At 37.2% G+C, this 23,340-nt stretch overlaps 2 protein-coding genes across 3 annotated transcripts in view; one reads left to right on the top strand and one right to left on the bottom strand.

Annotated features, from left to right (window-relative positions):
• Positions 1–21,610, bottom strand: part of LRRTM3 (leucine rich repeat transmembrane neuronal 3) — a 198,095-nt gene extending 176,485 nt beyond the window's left edge. Inside the window, exon 1 of the mRNA XM_069571822.1 lies at positions 17,367–21,610. Coding sequence (XP_069427923.1) covers positions 17,367–18,827 — 1,461 coding nt within the window. The 5' untranslated portion in view covers positions 18,828–21,610. The remainder of the gene's footprint in view (positions 1–17,366) is intronic.
• Positions 1–23,340, top strand: part of CTNNA3 (catenin alpha 3) — a 1,891,866-nt gene that overhangs the window by 787,613 nt on the left and 1,080,913 nt on the right. The gene's annotated exons all lie outside the window — the stretch shown is intronic.

Raw genomic sequence — 23,340 nt, 5'->3', positions numbered from 1 at the left:
TGAATTTCTGGAAATTGTTTTACTTAATTTAGATAGTGGGATCCTAGCAATGAAGGGAGTAAATAACAGGTTGTTATTTAATATTTTCATTATTGTCAGTTGGGGTCATTGCTTATGTGGATTACCAGTCAAGGGTAGAATACCCCATCATTGTGGTATTCTTCCTGTAGATATAAATATTAGAAAGAAAATGATCTATGCTGTAGCTTATGGTTAAACGTCATAAATTCATGACTCTTGGATAAATAATGCATTAATCAAATTTTCCCAAGTAGAACTCTGAGAGCCTTGAAAATAAGAATGGACCAGTAGTTGCAAAATATCACATAACAAATTTTATAACAGCTCTCTTGAAAACTAAATTCCATGTTTTCTCACAAGTACATTTATCTTTTATTCTGTTCTTGATCTAGATTTTTCCTAGACATTATCTGATTCTGTCCATTTCACCTGATGGAAAATACCTTCAGTCAATGTATTCAGCAAACCTTTATAAAAAACCTTTGTTGTGTAATATGTTATACATCCTGTGCCTCAAAAATGAACTTCTCAGTCATTCTGTTGACAGCCAACCAGTGTGGTGTAATCTGAACACTGCTGGAAGAGCCTTCTGCCTAAAGTACATATTCCTTAGTTGGCCAGCTTGGTCTAATGTCAGTGACTAAAAATTTCTCCTTAAGGGATAGCATATTTCATCAAATCAATCTATACTCTTCCTGAATTCATCAGGATTTTTAAAATTTCAAAGATGTGTAGACAGAGAATGAAAGGAAAAGATGGAACCAAGGGTGAGGAAGAGGTTAGTTGCTCAGTTGTGTCTGACTCTTTGTGACCTCATGGAATATAGCCCAACAGGCTCCTCTGTCCTTGGAATTGTCCAGGCAAGAATAATGGAGTGGGTTGCCACTTCCTTCTCCAAAGGATCAGGAAGTTATACCAAAAAGACAAGTTAAAAAGTTCTGAATACTTGTTAGAAATGTCTATCCCTTATTCCTTGGTATTTTTAGCAGGAGAGAGATGGGGGAAATGCAGGGGAGAGAAGGGGATGCTGTGGGCCAGATCAGTTGCATGAAGAAGTAGAATGAATGTCCCTTCCCCCACGGGCTCTTGTAAAGAGAACGCTGTGTGATGTAGTGAAAATAGTTTCAATAACCTTCTACTAGTAAAGACAGCATAGGAGGCCAGTGTCTGTTTCCCAGAGTCCTTCAGTGTAAGGGAACCTTATAGCATGAGTCAATAAATGTGGCTCTACCAGATTAGAGAGTAGTCAGAAAATAATTGGGCCTCTGTGCACTGTCCTTAGGCCATACCTTAGAGAACTAACGATTTGGGCATTAACACCTTGGTGTGAAGTAGTTTCCAGTTGTTTTTTATACAGCTGCTAGACAGGAAGGCTTTCTAGGAGATTTGCTGGTATGGAGGGCTGAGTAGGGGATTCAGGGCTGAAAAGAAGGGCTACTGGGGAAAAAAAAAAAGATTGCTTCAGTGTGCCCCTTAGAGCTGGTTCTGTCCATGACTAGATTTTAAAAGTGCAAAATAATTTGAGATTGCATTATATTTATCAACGTAAAAAAAAAAAAAAGGAAAGAAAGAAAAAAAGACAAGAGAAAATTTTGTTGTTGTTTTTCAGTCACTCAGTTGTATCTGACTCCTTGCAACCCCATGGACTGCAGCACACCAGGCTTCCCTGTCCTTCACTATCTCCAGGAGTTTGCTCAAATTCATGTCCACTGAGCAAATTTTTCACTTGCAATTCCTATCTCCCAGGATGTTCAAGGACTTCCCATTACAGGGATCCTTGGCCATTCTTTGCATAAAAAAAGAATTAATAATGTGTGTGTAGGGTGGGGGAGGGGCTGGGGTGGAGGGACTAAGATTAGAAATCTGTAGATCAAAACTACCCTTAACAATATGGGTGAAGATCATGGAAGAATGCCACCAGAAGCTGGATTCAAAGGAGAGTACGTTCTTGATGATTCCCTTTATATAAAGTACCAAGACAGATAAGGCTACCATTTGCAGTTAGAGGCAGCACTAGTGGTTAACCTTTGGAAATAGATCTAGTGATTGGAGGAAACAGAGAGGCTTTTTGGAGTTCTGGGAATCTTCTATTTCTTGATCTACCTACAGAGAACACAAGAGCTCAGTATCCATTGAGCTATACATTGATAATATGTGTACTTTTCTCTGTAAATATTATATGTCAAGCACAAATTTTGTTTAAGCTATAGAAATGTCTCCCACATAGTAGAATATTGCTAAACTAATTATGCCTCTGCCATCTTTTCTCATCTTCCCAGCACTCAGGAGAGAAATCAGTCACTATTTCCAAGGATCAAGGTAGTTAACATTGGGTTTCAACTCCTTCCCTTCTTCACTTTCTTTCAGTTTGCCCAACAGTCTTTTCACTCCCCTGTTGCACAGATGTACAAAACTGCATTTAAATAGCATGTTTAACAGTTGATGTCATTATCATCAAATAATACTTTATATTATTAAACAAAATATGTGTTGCTTTTTTTTTTTCCAGTTCTGTGCTTATTGTTAAGCCCATGCCAAAACTGAACAATAAAGTGGTAGAGAATCAGGGTCTAGATGGGTTTTTCAGGAGTTGTTTGGGGGGGGGGAAATCAGAGTAGGAAAGAACATCTTGAAAGTCTGTCATAGAAAGATATAATATATTAGAATGGTATAGTCACTTTTTAACTTCAGACAGTAATTTCTTTCTTATATGCATTAAAGTGTAAAAAAGTCTAATAAGATTTTACACTTCAAAGTCATTAACTAACTGATTAACTAATGAATCTACATAACAGCTGTATGAGGTTTGTGTTAAATATCTACCACTTCACAGATCTTGTGTCATTTAGAAACTCTTACAGCTCTTTTCATCTCTGCTCTTTTCAAAGTCTTTGAAAAGAACTAATTATTATCATGTCTCCAGTGAAGGGCACACATCAGATTTCTCTCTTGAGAAGAGAAAGCTCAATGCTTTATGAAGAAGTGACTTTTCAAAACCAATCAAATAATTCAATGGCTTTCCTGGTGATATGAGTCCAAATTTCAAATATCCTTTCCCACTTGTTATATTTCGTTGGCTTTGAGGAAAAACAAAAATTCACTTGTATGCCTGCATGTAGTAGGTGCTCAGTAAATATCCATTGAAATTATTTTATTGTGACTTTTTGGATAAGTTGCTTTGAATAATTCAGTCATTATTTCATAGACTCAATTAGAGTTTTTGAAAACACAAACATTAATATTGTGTCCCTTTTTTCCAAACACCTAAATTATTTCCCAGTAGAAATGAATTTGCTATTAAGTTATACAAACCATTTAATTGCTACAACAGTATGTTTTCTTCAGTACTGAGTGGGGGGGGGGATGTGATATGTTCATGTTTGGGAGACAAAAATGAAAAGAAAGACACACAGATAGATGTTAGAGATATTTAAAGAGATATTTTGAAAAGCAATGGTCAGTTCTTCAAGTAACATTTATGAAAAGGAAATGATGCTGAATTATTAGAAAAAGACAATACTAATATCAAAAAATTTTATTCTGATGCTAAGCAAAATTGTTATAGAACAAAGCTTAATATGGCAATTTCATTAGTGGATGTTAATAGAGGATTTTCAAATTTCTGGGGACTATTTGGGTTTGATTTAATTTGTTAATTAGGCTCCGGGAATATTTAATCATTTTCTGTAGATTGTGGCCTTCTTAATTTAAATGGTTAATATGGGAACTTTGACTTTGCCATTCATATCAACTCACTGTGTTGTGAGAACAACTAGTGAAAGAGAGGAGAATGACTTTTATTGAGCACTTGCTTGCCCACAAACATGTCATCTCAATTTATCCTCAGTTTCCCTGAGATGTGAAGCCCTGTTCCCAGTTTACAGATGCAAAAACTGATTGGATGCCATGCTACTAGTCTAACTGATTCAAAGGCTATAATATCTCCCCCATGCCAGGAAATACACAAAGTCTTCCATGAACCGATTTAATTTGAATACCTACAGGCCACATCTATCTTAAACTGGTTCTGCAGGTATTCATCTGGGCACACTGATGCACTGATTTAATAAAAACTTAGATATAAGAACCTTTTCTGTTTTTCGTTGTTGTTGCTGGCCCCCTCTTTCAGTCATACCCAGCTCACACGGCTGGAATTCTGGCTGGCACAGGCAGTGCGGTCAAGGCTGCAGCTGTTCGCATCCCCTCCTCCCAAGCTCATCATGAGTTCTGCAAATGAGCCCTGCAGACTGGTATTGCGTTCTGCAGTTAATTTGACAAATAGCTTTTGTGGCCTTTGATTTTTCATATCACTCATAAATTCTGTCAACAGATGGGCTGTTAGTCAGATTCAAATTCCATACATTTGAAAGGATAGAGCTGAAGATTTCTGCATTGAAAGTGGACTCTACCCTAAAGATTTATTTGCAAATTTTACTGAAAACTGCTCTGAGAGGAACCTAGGATAGTCTCTTGGTGCTGCCTAACTGCAAATTCTTTCCATCCTTGTGCCATAAATCTTGATAATACGTCTTTTAAAATGTGCCTGAGAAATGTATTTCGTGTTTATAGCGCTGGATTTTTAGTGAGTCAAATTGTGCTCCGGCAGTATGTTTGCCTCTCCGCGTTCCGTGTGACACTGGAGGAAAATGGAGACTTCGGTCATTCAGCTGCAGGCTCTAAGAAAGCCTGTTGTAACTGTGCATTTTAATTAACCAAATCAGCTGAGGAAATGTTGTCTCTCAACTGTGGTGTAGCTGTCTGCCTTGTAAAGTACCTCCCTGGATAAACAGAGGACTTCTATTTCTTAAACTGCCTTTCCCCCATGGTCTTTAGGAGTGTTGGGTTTTTTCTTTTTTCTTAAATTACAGGTGGAGAAGGTTTAATTAACTCTAAAATGATTCTCCAGGAAACTCAGTTGCATTTTTTCAACACTTTGAGCTACAGTATAGTTACTGCAGGATGCGTGCTGTGATTGGAGCACAGAGAAACATTTATTAACCTAAATTTTGTTTTGTCATGTTACCAGAGATGGCATCTGCACTTGGGTACAGTTGAAATACAAATTTAAGATCAGATACTTAAAACAAAACAAAACAAAACAACTAATCAGTGGGCTGCTGTGAGCTGAACGAACAAAATGGGAATAATTTAACCACTGAGCATTTCTGCACAACACACTGCTGGATGTTAAACTGAGTTAAGTATGAGGAGACAGTTGTGGTTGAAAGAGTTATGTGCAAATTTGACCTCTGGAAATATAATTTGTGAGCCTGGTATTGAAAACTGCTGAATACATCCTGCTGCAAAACTTCTTGCCTATGTGATTGGTTATGGGTTAGTTAAGCACTGAGTTCCTTCATTCAGCTATTAACCATGCAGAATATTTTGAACCTATAGTAGATGAGTGATTTCAGAACAGTGGTTTTTCATGTCTTCAAACTATGTGCCATGGAGTCCAGGGCCCTCTACCTGATCTAGACCAAGCAGATTCCAGTACTGAAGATTAAAAGTAGAACAAGAACTCAACCACTTCTTATATTTCTATCTTTTAAACAATATTAGAAACAAATTTTTTTCTTTTTAAAATTAAACACACAGTATCTCTTAAGCAGGAGAGATAAAGGTTAGAGGTAAAAAATGATGGAAATGTTGGTAGTAAAAACCTGGAGTTGACAACTAATCGAGAGACTAAGGAATGTAGTCTTTGGGATTGACAAATACACACTGTCGATACTATGTATAAAATACACAGCTAATGAGAACTCACTATATAGTTCCAAGAACCTTACTCAGTGCTCTGTGGTGACCTAAATGGGAAGAAAATAGAAAACGTGGGGGGATATGTGCGTGGATGTAGCTGATTTACTTTGCTGTGCGGTAGAAACTAACACATCATTGTAAAGCAACTATACCCTAATAAAAATTAATTTAAAAAAATCACTGAAAATACAATTAAATTAGCTTAGGGTTTCAAATAGAAGGTAAGAAAATGCACTGTGAAGTTCTCAAAAACCCTCATAGTTACAAGTTTTATGACTAAAGAAAGGTTTCATTTCAATTCTCTTAGTACATACATATGTTCCAAAAATGAATCTGTTTCTTTGATGGCAAACATTACCATGGTCCAGAGACTGAGTGATACCTTACATGAAAAGAAATACCTGGATGTTCTGTTATAATAAATCTTCCCTGCCTTTATAATCACAATTAAAATGTGACTTAAAAGTATATTAGAGAGGGATATAATTTCTATTTCTGAAATTAAACTACAATTTACAAAATTATAGTTTTTCATTTCTAGAACTAAATAAAGCTGTTAAACACAAATAGATTTTTGACTCCCTTTTGAATTAAATTATTAGACTGTGTTATCTTAATTATTGTTTTCTAAAAGAAAAAAAGGCATTAGCATTAGTTAATTTTCCTATTAACCCCGTCAGAAGGTACATAGTCAAATAGTATAAATTGACTTATCGATAAAAGTTGGATAGAGGGAAAAATTGAAAGATATTTTAACTGCTGATGAGAGAGAGAAAAGAAATTCAGTGGAAAGGTGTAAGATGACGAACAGAAAGGAGGAAAGGAAACACCCATCAGCTGGCAGATGCTTCAGTCCTCCATAATCAGTTGTGCCTTCTGCATAATCAGTGTTCAGGAGGTTAAAAACAAAAACTGAGCATTTCTAATTGTCAACTTCTAAGTATTTGATGTTCAGTCTTCAGTAGAATAGTTACTTTGAAAATGTGTATAATGAGTAAGCCGAAGACGTCTGACTTGGTCTCTGTGATAGTGTAGGGTAGTCACTTTATTTGGCAAGAGGATAGACCTTGGGACATGTCTAAGGTAGAAGCCTTGTGGCACTAGGCATGGGATCAGGAGACATCCACGCTAAAGAGAAAAGGACCTTTCCCAAGAAGCGGTGGATTTGGGCAGTCACAAGTATATGGCTTTTACAACAAAAGTTGACTATCCAACCTTCACTAAAATCAAGATATATTCATTCTTTGAATTAAATGTTCTTTATTTGTCTCACAATACTTTTTAGCTCTTAGTCACTTTAACATACCAGCCAAAATGGTCATACTTTTGGCAACTATCAAAGAAAAATTGTGGTCAGATTATTTACAACATAGAAGCAATTTAAATCTAAGTATGAATCTTGAAAACCATATTTTTGTAAGAATAATTTTTGAAATCAACTGATAAATGAGAAGAGGTTAACAGGAGGACCTGAAAGGGAGAAGAAAGTCATTTCTCATAAAAGAAATAGCTTGAGTAAAGGCATAAGATAGGAAAGCACAAAGGTCCTTATAGTCAAAGCTATGTTTTTTCCAATGGTCATGTATGGATGTGAGAGCTGGACCATACAGAAGGCCGAGCACTGAGGAATTGATGCTTTTGAACTGTGGTGCTGGAGAAGACTCTTGAGAGTCCCTTGGATTTTCCAGGAGATTAAACTAGTCAATCCTAAAGGAAATCAACCCTGAATATTCACTGGAAGGACTGATGCTGAAGCTCCAATACTTTGGCCACCTGATATGAAGAGCTGACTCATTGGAAAAGACCCTGATTCTAGGAAAGGTTGAAGGCAAAAGGAGAAGAGGCAGAAGATAAGATGGCTAGATAGTATCATTGACTCAAAGGACATGAATTTGAGCAAACTGGAAGACAGTGGGGGACAGGGGAGCCTGGTGTGCTTCAGTCCATGGGGTTACAAAGTTGCACACGACTTAGCAAGTGAACAGCAACAAGGAAAGCACATGCTACTTCAAGAACTGGCCAGTGTTAGGGCAAGGGGAATGGTGTGGGAATCAAGGTAAAGATGTCATTGGACTTTGATGGGAGATTAGGACTTAGGTTTTATATACCATGTTACTCTTCAGTATTAACTATATGCCCCTGAGGTTTTGGCAGTTAAGATTCTATTTCTTGAAAGTCGGCTAGATATGTTTTTTTATTCCATACAAAAATAGATAGGGCTTCCATTGTGGCTCAGCTGGTAAAGAATCTGCCTGCAGTGCGGGATGCCTGGGTTTGATCTCTGGGTTAGGGAGATCCCCTGGAGAAGGAAAGGCTGGGGTCGCAAAGAGTTGGACATGACATAATGAAATACAGCTATTAAAGCATACTGTTGTACAGAAACTTTAAGCAATTTGAGCTAATGAAGTGAAGGAGTAGGTTACAGTTATGTGCCAAGCTTTATACTAAGTGATTTTTATCTAAGTCATCTCATTTAATCATCATAGGATCTTTGTGAGTATTCAATTAAATAATTAAATTTAATATATGCAGTGTGCCAAAACAAAGTACATACAAATATTCAAGAAATGCCGATTCTTCGCCTTATTGTGACAATCCTGTTATTATTATATTATTTTATACATTTTCATTTTTGAGATGAAGAAGCTAATAGTCAATATCATGCGGTTATTAAGTCCCAGAACCAGTCAAACTGGTTCATCCTGGATTCATAGCCCAAGTTCTGTCTTGTATGTAGTATTGTCTCTCTGAGGAGAAAAATAAGGAGAAATCCTGTGTATAATGGTAATTCACTGAGAAGATTTCTCAAACTATAGTTTACTGAATGAAACATGAGTTATTTGCCCTGCCTTAGTTCTTGTGGGAAGGCCCCACTTCATGTTTGAGAAAAATATAGTGGTATCTACAAAGAATGATTTCAGAGGGGCTGGCAACGCATCTTTACCCTCAGAAGCATAACCCCAGCTCTTAGTGTATGACTTTGTTACCTTTAGCAAAAGGTTTTTTTTTTTTTTTTTCTTTTAATCTCAAAGTGTGAGTGTCCTTGGAAGGGCTAACGATACTAACCGAGATCTGGGGATATATTTTGAGTAAGGAGGACAAAACCAAGAGAGCCCTAGGTAGTCCTGGAAGGAGGAATTTAAGTGTGCAAAATCCTAAGTGGAGGGAAGGTCTGGGAATGGGAGGCAGGGAAGATGGAAGGCAGACACCTTAGACTTGACTAGATTGCACTCTAGGGACAAAGGCAGTCAGTTTGTCTGATCACTCCAATCACAAAAGTGATGAATTGCCCTGTGACTTTCTGACAGGTTCAAAATTTGAGCGGGGTTTCTAGCAAAGCCAGCAGTGTTATACATCAAGAGAACTGGGAAAAGATCTTCAGGCACGGAACAGAACAACTAAAGAACAAACAAAAGAAACCTCTGTGTTAGAAGTCAAAACGTTTCAGAATTGTGAAGTTTAAGAATACGGCGGTAAATGTGGAGAGTAAAACAGATGTCAGGAAAGTGAAATAAAGAATGTCCACTATTTGCTATCACTGTTAAGATTAAGAAATACAGAACGTGAGCTTTGGACTCCATGTTTTGTCTGTCTTGGCCTCTCTTTTTAATTTATAACTAGCGTAATGCTTTTGCATTTCAGTGTAAACTAAGAGAGATCCCACACATCTCTGTGCGTTAGGCCATAAAAACAAGCAAGGTGGAGCCCATAGAAACATACATAGATTTTTTACATTTTACTACTCAGTTCTCCCCATAAAAGTCCATAGAGTCCTAAGTGCATGCTGCCTTTTAATGACATAAAATAGGCCAGAGTGGGTGCCACAGATGGGGAAGATGACTGTACTGGCAGATTAGAATATAACTAGCAAATGGATATCCTAATGGTAACTTACTGGAATTCATTTCCTAATACAGGCTGGAGAAGTATACTTTGGTTTGAGAAGCCTTGTGTGGGTAGGGTGTGAATGATTTTAGGGAAGTCCTATAAAGAAGGGACAAGATTTAGGATTAATGGGTGAAACTTGTCAAAGAAAAGAGTCAATATAGAGCCTCTGTTCTTAATTAAAAGACACATATATAAACGTTCCTGGTACATAATAAGTCAAGTATGTAAAAATATATGTACACATAAACAAATGTATGGTAAAATGTTAATAATCATAGGAAGGATAGGGATTCTTTTTTTTTTTTTTTCCTAAGCATCTGAAAGAGTCTAGCTTGGTGGAAAACACAAAAAATATATGTAATAGGGCCTCTGCCATATTAAATAGATCTTTAATTATTCCATTTAATTTAGTTCAATTGTGTTACCTAAACTTTCTTAGGATCAATGACAATACTCCAACCAAATATTTATAGCCTTTAACTGTGAAATTTCATATAAATTGTGCAGAATCCCTTGTCATTGAAAGACAAGCCAACACTGATCCTTAAGTGCCTGGTTAGCTTTCAGATTTCTTAGAGTTTCTAGGAGCTTCCCTAGTGGCTCAGGTAGAGTCTGCCTGCAATGCAGGAGACCCAGGCTTACTGTTGTAAGTTATCCCAGGTTTATCAGAGACTTTAAAGTCACTCTACTACTTCAAGATCAATGTGGTACATTCTCTAAGTCTTCTTTAAACATTCTTGTAAGATGCTGGTTGATGGCATCAAAAAGGGGGTAAGCATACTCGTTCTTGCAGAGAGTATAACAGATCAATATTAAAGATAAGAAGCCCTTTTTAACTACACATATGGACCCCCAATTTGAAGCCATGATCACCACTTACTATACTATATAGCCTCACTATCTGAAGACATTATCTTTTTACCTCTGCTTCATCAATAAGTTTGAACCCCAAGAATGATGAATAAGGATTTCTACTTAATTGAAATCCTTTTTTGCTCTTTACTGGCAAATGTATTTTATACCCTGGATAGATGTAATTAGTGCAATGAAGCTTTAACAGAAATTGCCTGTGCTAACTGTAGTCTTTGCCTTATCATTGTATTTGTGAGGCCCCCCAAATTTGCATTTCATCCCTGGAAAAGACAAAACTCTGATTGTTGGTAGGTGGTTTTGAATGATGACGTGAGTTGAGTATTCTCATCAATAAAGTCCTATATTTTGTTTCTAGGAGTTAGTTAATTAAAAAGGAAAACAGCATAGCTCAGCTGGTAAAGAATCCACCTGCAATGCAGAAGCCCCTGGTTTGATTCCTGGGTCAGGAAGATCCGCTGGAGAAGGGATAGGCTACCCACTCCCGTATTCTTGGGCTTCCCTGTGGCTCAGCTGGTAAAGAATCCACCCGCAGTGAGGAAGACCTGGGTTCCATCCCTGGGTTGGGAACATCCCCTGGAGAAAGGAAAGGCTACCCACTCCAGTATTCTGGCCTAGAGAATTCCATGAACTGTATAGTCCATGGGGTCCCAAAGAGCTGGACTTGACTGAGCGACCTTCACTTTCACTTTCAAGATGTAGTACCTTGCCAGATTGGTAATTAAACTATATTTCTTCTTTCTTCTACTGATAATCAGAAGGCACTGTAGAGGTGGTTTGTAAGCTGTAGACGAAAGGGAAAAGGTCAGCCAGACTTACATTTTGCTTTATGGTCTAATTTTTAAATTGAAGATACGATGCTCCTTTGAGTAAGTTGACTAATTGTGTTGATTTATATGAACGAAGACTTTTTTGTGTTATATAGGAAGTAGGGAATAATGTAAAAGTGGGAGAAAGGAATAGACTTTTTTTTTCCCCTGGAGCAGGGGAAATGAGAGTCCCTGAAAGTAAAGTATAGAGAATTGTCAAGAAAGTTAACAAATTTCATTACAACATTTTCTGGATAGGTTAAGCCAGAAGCTCCTTTTTCTTTTTTTTTCAATAAAATGGATTGTTTCTGCTTGGTCTTAGCTCTTGTTCTCTTTGTGTTCCTTAAATTCTCCTTACATGTTCAAGATACCCAACTCAAGCACATATGCCAATAGTTCTATGAAGGTAGAGTTACATACAATTTAAAGATGTGTTTTTTTTTTTTTTCCCATTGGAAAACCACCATCCTCTCTCTGTTCTCGAAAGATTTCACAGAAAAAGATTTCATAGACACTCAGCTGTCAGGGAGCAGGAACAGTTTTCTACTTAAATTATAAGAATTTTGGGAATACATCTGCTGCCTCATACTTGGTAAGAAATGCTTCATTCAGTAGAGAAAGATTTTTGATTACATTGGTCATTTGTTTTTTGATGAAAAGCCCAGAAAGAGTACTCTTAAGTTTTTAATTTTTCATCAATGAATAAGTTATTACTCATAAAAAGTCTTTGTATTTTTATGCTACTTTTTTAATCTGGTGATTTTCAATAGCAATAACTAATAGATTAAAGCCAATAGTAATTGCTATACTGGAAGGAAATTTTGGATACTCTTTCATTGGGGGGAAAATAAAACAGTATATGTCGTGTAATTAATACCTAGAATATGTGCTAACCCCATGTAACATGTTAGAAGCAATTACTTTTTGCTCAATAATGATGTCATCTTGCCACTTTACAAGATATATTTGTAAAGTGTGAAGTCATTAAGGGCTCAAAATAGTGCTCCTGAAGAGGGGAATAGGGCAAGTAACATAAGTAAACCAAAAGCTTTTGTTGTCATGATATTTTGGGGGACAAAATTAGAATTTTGATTTAGTTGGATAACTTTTTGATTTACTGTTCTCTGGTTGGTATCTGTTTACGTTTATTGTATATTATGGTCATTATTAATAACTCATAGACTTAGATAACATTGAGTGGAAGAAACTTCTTTATGGAAAATAAAGATCAAAGACAAATCAAGTTCTAGACTCATGGCCAAGTCTCAGAATTCATATTAATGTAAATGGACTTTGGTTTCTATTACACAGAGATTAGTAATGTCTTTCTAGCCCAGGCCAAACACAGAACACCTGCAAACATAGCTGATCATCTTAATAAATGCTCTTTGAAAATAGTAAGTAGATGACATTTTAGAGTTTACAAAGTATTGCTCACGTTTTGTCCTCCCAATAACCATATGAAGTCAACAATGTTTGCCCGTTTTACAGATGGGAAACATCAAGTTCAGAAAAGCTAAGGGATTTCCCCAGGATTACCTGATTTGCAAATGTCAGAGAAATTTGAATTTAAGGCCCATACAGTGCTCTGTTATATATGGCTGTGATATTTTCCTTAAATCAAAAGAATCATAAACTCTTTTCATGCAATTATCTCTGTAGTATTTCTACTGTATTCTCCTGACTATAAAATCACTGATGATTTTGGGGAGTAGGCAAAAGTGCCTAATGCTATAGGCAATTATGGTTAGCTTCTAGAAACTCTGACTTTCACCGTGTTATTTTATTAGTTCTCAAGAGTCATTTAATACAGCCTATTTAGCTTCCATTAGTTCTGTTTTTCTTATGACATTTGTAATTAAAATTCACTGATATTATTTTTCACGTTAATAGTTTCTTCCAGCTGCCTCTAATTTTTAACATAGGTAGCTAACAGAATGCAAGTATAGAAAAACTCTATGGGTTTGCTACAGATCCAGATTCTAGTGAGAATCCAGGGGAGAGGGAATAAAAGAAGCCACGCTGTTTCTGAATTTTTCATTTCTCACGGCTCAGTTCTCATTTGTCATGTCTGGAACCCATTTTGTCTTAGTCTTCATAGCCTGATGCTTGTTTCTGATGCTGGTCTAATCCACACTTTAAATAAACTGTTTAAGTTCTCTTCTTGGTAAATGTCAAGGGAAGAGAAGATACTTCATGCACCTTCAGCATCCTAAAATCCTTGCCAGTTCTACAAATCTGACTCTGCATTCTCCTTCCCCAGAAGGAGAGCATAATTTCATTATCTATGAATCATCTCCCCTTAGACTGTAACATCATTGTCAGAGAGCCTAATAGAACCAGTGTTCAGCTGACTGAAAAGGGAGAGAGAGGGAGAGAGCACTGGGGCAAAGAACAGGTCACTGCCCTGATCAACAAACTGAAGCATTCTAGAGCCGGAAGGGGAGGCCTCCCTTATTCCACAGCTCAGATACTCCTGCCTGGTAAATAACTGATCCTGGTTCTTTCAATATTAATATTGAAATTTGTTTTCCCCAACCTAAATTACATTATATTATAGTATTCTGCCTATGTAAAAACTCTCACCTAATGATATTTGTCCAATGCCAATGATTTTAAATACTTTAAAGTATTTCTTATCTATTCTTTGTTATGTTATTACTTGCTCTTCATCTTAGGACACTTATTTCTAGCCCTTAGTTCCAATTCGGTAGCCTCTGGGCTTTACTAAGTAAGTCAATATACAAAATGTAACTTTAAAATGTTACACTATAACTATGTTTCCAGGGGGGAGGAATTAAATAAAAGTAAAATCTGATTCATGGATCAAAAACTATATGTTGAAAAACCACACTTACATAGGAATTTAGGATGAAAACGAATAGAGTGTTTGAATAGCTGTGGTTAGTCTAACCAGCCACTGGAGGTCACTGCTGCTCCACAGAAATACAATTTATTGCCTTCCTGTCTGGTTAGGTAGTTGGTTCACCAAATTAAGTCTAAAAAAAAGGTTTAAATTATTTGAAAAGATGTAACGTCAACATCTTTAGAAAATATAAACTAATTTAAAAGGAATATTTCTTGGATAAGTATTGCTCAGAAGACTGTGACACTTGGAATATATTACCTCCATGCTGCGGTAGGACTATGTGTACTGGGACTCATAAAAATTAGAAAAAACCCCATACTTTTCAAAGACTGAACTGTATTTCCTCTCTCTCTGGTAAGGCATTCAAAGACTGAATCCATCCTGGATTGACGTGTCTCTGTTGTGTAGTTCAACAGGTCAGGCTGTTTATTTAACTGTTGTCTAGTTGGACACAACATACATTTGGGACAGAAAATGAAATATCAACTAATATGCACTGAGTTTAAAATACTTGTGAAAATAGATTTATGGTTTGCAGTCCAAAATTTGCTGTGGGGTGGGTGTGAGGACAACTTTTGAGCGGAACATTTACCAGTCAGTTTTGTTAAATTTATAGTGGTGAACTAGTAATTGTCTAACCTACAAGAATTAGATACTGAGAACTAGAGATGCTTCATTCCCAAAGAGAGGAAAAAGAATTTTTTTAATAATTTCATGTCCTGAATCAAAATTACTTTTACAATCTAAGGAATTTTATTTTGGTTCCTATCTAGCATTAAATTTATATATAGCTAAAGTTAAGCATTAAAAAATAACCAGCCTTCAAATTTTGGTTATTCATGTAACCTTAACACACCAAGTGGTTTTGAATTTTAGAAACACTTTTAAAACAACAAGCATATTTTATATATACTAGCAGTACCACAGCATTGAGAATTTTCAAAAATTTCAAAATATAAAGATAAATATACGTTGCCTAAATTTATTTGGTACCCATGACAAATGAGGCAGAAGTTCAAGTCAAAGAATAGAAAGGGGCTTTTTCACTTTAACACTGCATTTAATTAATACAATCATCTTTAGTACAGGTAAAAATGAGGCTGACCAAAGAAAATTTCTTTTTTTTAGATGAAATATGTATTTACTGACATTTTATGAAAAATGTAAAATTACAACTTCAGTGAAAAACATCACAGTAGGTTCAGTCATCCAGTTGTTCATAGTACTGTGAGGAATTATCTGCATTATTAATCAATTGGGAATCTGGGACTATTTGCAATTAATAAATGTATATCTAATAGTTATCCATGGACAAATATATTATAGCTATGATGCTTCTCTGAACTGGTATCTATTAAGATTTAATCAAAATCAAAGTACCTTGAAAAATCTACTTTAGATGTTCCTTTTTCTTTATTGCTTATAAAAGTATGATTTTTATAATCTGGCTTCTTTGCAATTATATCTCATGGTGACTTGCCTAGATTTTTCCTCTCAGCATATGAAAAGCCTCCAAACTATATAAAAATGCTGGTAAAAATAGCCATTTACTTTTTCTTTTTTTTTGCTGCAGTGATTCTGTTTTGAAAGAACAGGGGCATGGTTAAAGATATAAGGCTTGACAAGTCAAATTAAATGAAACAGGCTCAGTGTTGCAATTTGTGATTTTCGCTCCTATAATGGAATTGTTCATTTTAGAGAATGAAAAGCAGACTAAAGACATTTTTCTAAAATCTAAATGAACTGTAGTCAAAGTTACTTAAATACAGAAGCTATGATATTTGTGCTGCAGTCAATAAACTTTCACCATCGACATAAAAACATGCATGCAGCTTGCATATTGCCAGCAGGGTCTGTACAGAATCATACTGATGAATGGAATTCACAATAGAGATGAACATGGGGACACTGTAACATCAGCACTGTAACATCAACAATAGAGAGGCCAAAGACAGCTGACATGGGGTTGGTCTTTTTTCTTGTAAGATTTATTTTATCTTATTAAGGTGTTGTCAAAACTATCCTTTTCAATGGGTGGTGGAAATTGAGTCTTAAAATGTGTTCTCTACGCCTCTGAATGAAACGTCAGTCAGCAGGGGACTGGCATGTGTGCAGGGCATAGAGTGAAACACAACAGGACAGCCTGACAAATCCCAAACAGAACAGACTGAGCTCATGATTCCACTCCCCACATTAGGGTCCTAAAAGAGCTGCAAAGAGAAATTCTGGTAAGCTTCTAACCACATGCGTTTAGCAAGCTGCATTCCCGTTTGCAAGCCTCATCTCTGAAAACTTAAGGTGAGGATGTGTGGAAAAATCTGCCTCCTCAAATTTGCCTCTTGCCTATTTTATTTATTTATTCATTCACTCATTTTGGATATGTGGAGGCTAAAAGAAACTGACAGTGAAGCCTCTACTGTGATTTTTACAGAGATGGATTTCAGAGATAAGGCTTCAAGTCTAAACTTTGTGTTTTTACTGTCTCCTCACATTTTGCAGTCATCTACTTGCAACAATTTAACCCTTCCACAGTTTTCCTCAGGCTTGCTTTATTGTAATTCAAACACCTCTGAAAACTGCTTCTGGTGCTGCTTTAACAGAGCACCATCTTTCAATATTTTCCTGCAATTTTCTTTTTAAGCTAGGTGTTGTTTTAAGACTGCCCCTAAATGTTCTTATAATCAAGTCATCTCCTAGAATCAGTTTCAGCTCCAAGTACCTGGGATCATTCAGGTTTTCCTTGATTTACCAATGAACTGCAAACCTTCTAAAACTGTAAATTTGGTCCTACTAGAAGGAGAGTAACAGCAGATGTGAGGGATCACTTATGAAAGAAGTTTTATCTTAAAACAAGTGTGACATTAATGGGATCAATAAAAGGTTATACACAATAGGCATTATATTAAACCAGAATTCAAGCTTCACATTGATTGTGGTATTTAAATTTCAGTGGATTAACTATGTAGGAAAGGAAAATGACCCGTATTATGAATGCACTAAAACAGACGGGAAAGAAGGACTTTGCCAGCAGAGGGAGAGGGAGAGGGATGGGGAGAGGGGCACCACGTTCCCTTTATAGTCACCAGAGTTCAATAAAGCACCACTTATTTCCCAGCTTTTAAGAGCGCTTTTATCACAATGGTTCATACCTCACACTCCCTGGAGCCTGATTTGTTATAGGTGCAGGGTCCCGTCCCATTCAGCAGCATCTCGCTGGTCTCCGTGTTGGTAGGTTTATAATCTACGTAAAATTCCTGGGTGCTGGGAGTCATTTGCTTTAGGGACTGTCTTTTCTTTTTCCTGTGCCTTCTCATGAGGGAGCGCTGCTGCAGCTGCTTCATGCTGGCAGGATACCGCTTCCACGACACGTAGATAACAAGCAGGATGACAAGCACAGACAGGAAAAGGGCCACGCTCCCTGCGATGATTTTATGAAAAGAGATGTGCTCAGTGTCAGCATCAGTCTCTGGGCCAGGCTCCGTGGCTCCCACCGTGGGGGGCAGAGGGGGTTTGCTTTCATGCTTCGGCCTGGGGAGCTTGGGCTTAAACGTTGGCTTTGGGAGCGCCCTGGCCAGATCAAACCTCTCGGTGGTACTTTTGCCACAGATGCTGTAGTTCTTCACTGCATCAATCACATTCACTCCTTGCAGCTCTTTGGGACTGGCACAGATAATTGTATTCTCTCTCAGTCCTTTAAAACTTTTCAGCCAGTTTACCAGGGAGCAGATATTTCTGCTGCATTCCCATATATTCCCGGCAAGACTGATGTCATTGAGGGATATCCAAGAATCCAAAATCTCTTGACCAATAAATGTGAGCTTGTTGGAATCCAGGTTGAGGCGCTGCAGATTTGGGACACACTGGAAAACACTAGGTCCACTAAAAGCTTCGATCTCATTGCCTGATAAATCAAGCCTTTGTAATGAGCTCCAGGTCCAGGACATGGTCTGTCCTATGACACTGATTTTATTCCACTGCAAGTAAAGGTTCTGAAGGCTCACCAACCTTGGAAAAAGGGCCAGATTGAGCTTAGAAAATTGATTGTGCTCCAGGTGAAGTTCTTTGAGTCTGATCATACCAGCAAAGACATTCCTGGCTAAACTTCGGATCCGGTTATATCCCAGGTCCAAAAGTTCCAGGTTGCGGCAGTCTTGGAATATTCGCACTGGGATGGTTCTCAGGGAGTTAGACCGTAAATGTAAACTCAGCAGCTTTCGCAAACCCCGAAACTGTTCAGATCCCAGAGAATGCAGCTGATTGTAGGACAGATCCAAGTTCCGTAAATTTGTCACAGGTCTGAAGGTATTGTTGAGAAAATAGGAGATTCTGTTGGAACTCAGAATCAACTCTTTGAGTCTGCGTATTCCATTAAAAGCATTCTCATCAATATTGCTGATATGGTTATGGTCAAGGTACAGCCAGGTGAGCTGGTTGAGCCCTTTGAATTGATTATACTTAAGTTTTTGAAGGCTGTTATAGCGAAGGGACAAACCTAAGCAACCGGCAGATATACTTGAGGGTATCTCCTGTAATTTCTGAGATTCACAATATACCATTTTGCCTTCACACCTACAGCCCTTGGGGCATCCTCGTTCAGCAGAAGAAAGCATTGTCAGTAAGACAGTGGGGGCTATAACCAGTGCTACAGCTGATCCGCTCAGTAGCCTAATTACATTGAAACCTGGAAATAAAAACAACTTAGAAAAGTTATCCCCCCAAAAGAGAATTAATGTATTTTTTAATCAAGCAAAAATAAGCATATATTTTCTTTTTTAGAAATTTAAATGTCTAGAGCAATATTTAACATCAAATATCATCTCCTTATAATTTAAAGAGAATTCTTTAGGCTTTTTTTTCTTAATAGTTAAGCAAGGAAACATGTTCACTAAGCAGTTGAATTTATAGTCTTAGAGCAGAACAAGGTAATCTCTACAATAATTAAGGCAGGATTAATATACAGACTAGTGGATTTTTTTGTTTTTGTTTTTGTTTTTAAGAAGAAAAGAAGAAAAATGACAAAACATACCCATCCTTTGTATTGTTCAAAGGTCGTCCTTAGGTCTTTTGCTTTGGCTTAGGGGGCCACTTGCATGACAGCCCCTGTCAGCTGTACTGTAGTGAGTCAGGGCTCGCTGACACCCAGGAAGAAAAATTGGACCCCTTGGGAGATGGACCGATTTTGGAACATTATTCTTTGCCAGCCACGCAGAACACTCCAAGAACAAATAAATCCCAACACCGCATTCGCAGCAAAACATCAAAATCTTCCTAGGTAATAGGATCTTCATGGATATTACGTTTTTGCATCTTTACAGTTTTTTTTTGGTGGGGGGAGGTGGTGTAAAAAAAAAAAAAAAGCTTCTACAATTTCTTCTTATCAGAAAGCAAGATGTATTCCTTCAGGCAACATGAAGCTACCTGAGCTGCCACATCTGTATTCCATAGCCCAGCATTTCTGGTGGCGAGCACCCAGTTCAGCCACAGAGCTGCGTTGGAGCCCAGAAGGCAGGAGAGCCCCGTATCGCGCACACGCTCAGCTCACTTCTGCAGACTGTCATTCTGAAAGCTGCTCAGACTGTTGCTTTGGTTTCAGTGAATGCAGTCTTATGTAAAGCTGCCCCCAGTGGTGAAGAACATTATGGGCATGTGCAGAAATGTCTCTCTTTTATCTTGCAAATGAGCAGGCTCTCTGCTGGAAAATGAATGATTCTTTTGGGTGGCTCAATAGGAACTGAATGGTCACCGTAATCAATAACTAGCAACATTTTCTGTAATTTCCAAGTCTTGTTTTACAATTTGGCAACGTCTTTATTGTCTGCATCCACTTAATCGCTAAACATGTGCTGCCCAGAGTTTTTCTGGAGCTGGACATGAAGTTCACAGACCGAATGTCAATTTTTCTTAACCTCAACGTAGGCTTGGAACTGAAATTTATAAAATGAATTATTGAGCTTTTCACAGAGAAGCATTAACTGCCTGCCCATTTGACCTCTTGGAGTCACAATGATTATATTATACAAGATGTCTCAGGATGCTAGCACACGTACATTTTGGAACAGAGAGGATATCTAATGACATATAAAGTAATCTGTCCAATAACCTTTCTGGTTTTTCCACAAAAGATGTAATTGATTTAATTGTTTATGACTTGGTTTGTTGTTTTTGTTGCTGTCATTTTATCTTTTTTTTAGTTAAGAAGAGAAATAAGCCATGTTTAGTGTGAGTACAAGAATCAAGAGAGCATTTGCTTCAGTTTGTTGATGCTGCTGGTATTTATTACACTAATATTTATTGAGCCATTTCTAAGAGAGCGTTTCAATGGGCTATCTTACTCTATCTGGAAACAATATTATGATGTAGATCCCATTATACCTTTCATTTTAAAGATGAGGAGACTGAGACTGGGAAAGGTACCTTGCTCAAGGTCATATGATAAGTGGTAAGACTGAAATTCAGAACCATATCTCTCTTACACTTGAACCTCTAACCACTAGATGATCCTGTTTGAACAGCTTGTTATCGACGCTTTAAAATGAGTCAAATGAAAATTAGCCTGATTAAGTCATTTTGGCAAAGAAGCTGTAATGAAATAAAATTCTTGATTTCTACAACAGGTTTGCATAAACTTCTTTGATAGGCGTCTTCTAATAAGTATTCTAAAAACTAAAGAGGAAAGGCTTAGTCTAGTGATTAAGAGGATGAATTTTTGCACCTAGGTTCAAATCCTGACTGTATTTTATCAGCTCTGTAACGCTGACTATGTTTAGCATCTTCTCTATGCATTAGTTTTGTCTTCTACAAAATGGGCATCATAACAAAATTCCATTTAATAGAGAGTTTGAGAATTAAGTCATCTCCATATCTGCAGAGTATGGAGATGACATAATCTTAGACTAGTATGTGGCACTGAATAAGCCTGTGTTAACTGTTATTTGAATAATATCAACTTTTCTATACTTGCTGCTATTGCATGTTATTTAGTATTGAATAGTGACTGTCACGACTGTCATTAACTCACAAAGAACTATTTCACTGGATATTTTTTGTATTGTTTATAATGGGTTTCTGAGATGCTCTCAGTCTTGCCTTCTTTGATGAGAAGTGTTCATAAATCTCCGTGGACCCTGTGGGAGAGGGAGAGGGTGGGATGATTTGGGAGAATAGCATTGAAACATGTATAATATCATATAAGAAACGAATCGCCAGTCTAGGTTTGATGCAGGATACAGAATGCTTGGGGCTGGTGCACTGGGATGACTCAGAGATATGGGGAGGGAGGTGGGAAGGGGGTTCAGGATTGGGAACATGTGTACACCCATGGCGGATTCATGTTGATGTATGGCAAAACCAATACAGTATTGTAAAGTAAAATAAAGTAAAAAAAAAAATTGTAAAAAAATGAATATTTAAAGTGGACCGTAACTCATAATTAATGTTTGATTTTCTTCAACACAGCAGAATATGGTACCATCTGCCCCACAGAGAAAACCATTTTGTTTAAAAATAAGTGGTAATTTAATTTTTCCTTTTTAAGTTTTCCTTGCTAGTCTTTGTTAGGTGAATTGACTGTGGAAAATCGTGGAAAGCTTTCATATTTTCAAAGGATGAGAGGCTCGATAACAGTTATGATAAACAAAAGGGGCCCCCTAGGTACAGTCAGATTTCTCATATAAGATGCCATTAATAGGACAGTATGTGCAGGCTAAGTCACTTCGGTCATGTCTGACTCTTTGTGACTCTATGGACTGTAGCCCGCCAGGATCCTCTGTCCACAGGATTCTCCAGGAGTGAGTTGATATGCCTTCCTCCAGGGCATCTTAATGACCCAGGGATTGAACGTGTGTCTCTTATGTCTCCTGCATTGACAAGCAGATTCTTTACCACAGGTGCCACTTGGGAAGTGTTTCCTCCCAAATTATTATGCTATTAATTTACATAAAGCCCACCAGAGAGCTTGTTAAAAAGGTAAATTTCCCAATCCCTCCCCCAAGATTTTGATTCAAGGAGACAGAAGAGGCTACATTGATCAGCAGACTCTGATGGACAGCTAGGTTTAAGAAACACACTGTAAAGAATAAATAAAAATAATAAATTTTCTCCTAGTAGGAAGAGAGGACATATAAAACTATGATATTGTGATATAAGTTCTGTGAGGACAAAAATAAAGTTTTATCTGCTTTGGTTTTCCTAAAAACTGCTGTAGCACTTGGCACATTTTAGATGCTCAATAAATATTTACTGAACAGACACATTTTTATGAGGGTCAGAAGTACATTTGATGGAGGATAAACTGGTTATGTTATGCTAGTCTTGTATACATAGGATTGATCTCGGCAAAATTCCTCTGCCAGTGAGATTGGGTACAATTTTGGAGAAAGTGTTCTTTAAAAATGTGTGTGAAAAGGCAAGAAATTGGGAAGTGGAAATACTGAGATGGTCAGTATGTGATCTTCACTTTTTCTGTAGACATCTCTAGTCTTTGTAGTTAAACTGTACATTTTTTGAGAATAGTAAATATAAGTTTGAATATTCCCTTTGGCATTGTACACCTTTTATCATCTAACATCCCAAATAGGGCTTGACAATTTGTATCTATTAAAAAAGACTAAAGAGAATACTATTTATAACTCCTCTATCATCCCTGGTGCTTGAAGGACTCAGATTTTTCTCTTCACCATCTCTGCTTCTCTTTGGGAAGTAATCATTGCCATGTCTGTTTTCCCAACAGCTGCAGAAGGCTGCTCTCGGATGACTGGAGGCCCCAACAACTTTATGTTTTTATTCTTCTTTCATTCTATGACAGAAGCACAGATGAGCCCACTGAGAATGTAGTTTGCTTACTTTGCTTTTCCTGGGATAAATCTTGGATCAATATGGTGAATAACATTTGCTGTCTGTTACACACTGTGCCATTAGCAGACACTTTTATGGTATCTTGGCTTCTGATCTTGCCTTGCTCCATAGTTCTGACTTTACAGTCGCCTTTTGGATCTCAAAGTTGATTTTTCCTATTAATGCTGACTATTGATTTCTTCTTCAACAGTAATCAGTAGCCATTCTTGGACTGGGTCTAACTCCAGGTTCTCTGGGTGCCTCCTACTTTGGCACTAATCTTTAAGCCTT

Source organism: Ovis canadensis, chromosome 25 (genome assembly GCF_042477335.2).
Source record: "Ovis canadensis isolate MfBH-ARS-UI-01 breed Bighorn chromosome 25, ARS-UI_OviCan_v2, whole genome shotgun sequence".
NCBI lineage: Eukaryota > Metazoa > Chordata > Mammalia > Artiodactyla > Bovidae > Ovis > Ovis canadensis.
This window is presented reverse-complemented; position numbering and strand designations above follow the sequence as displayed.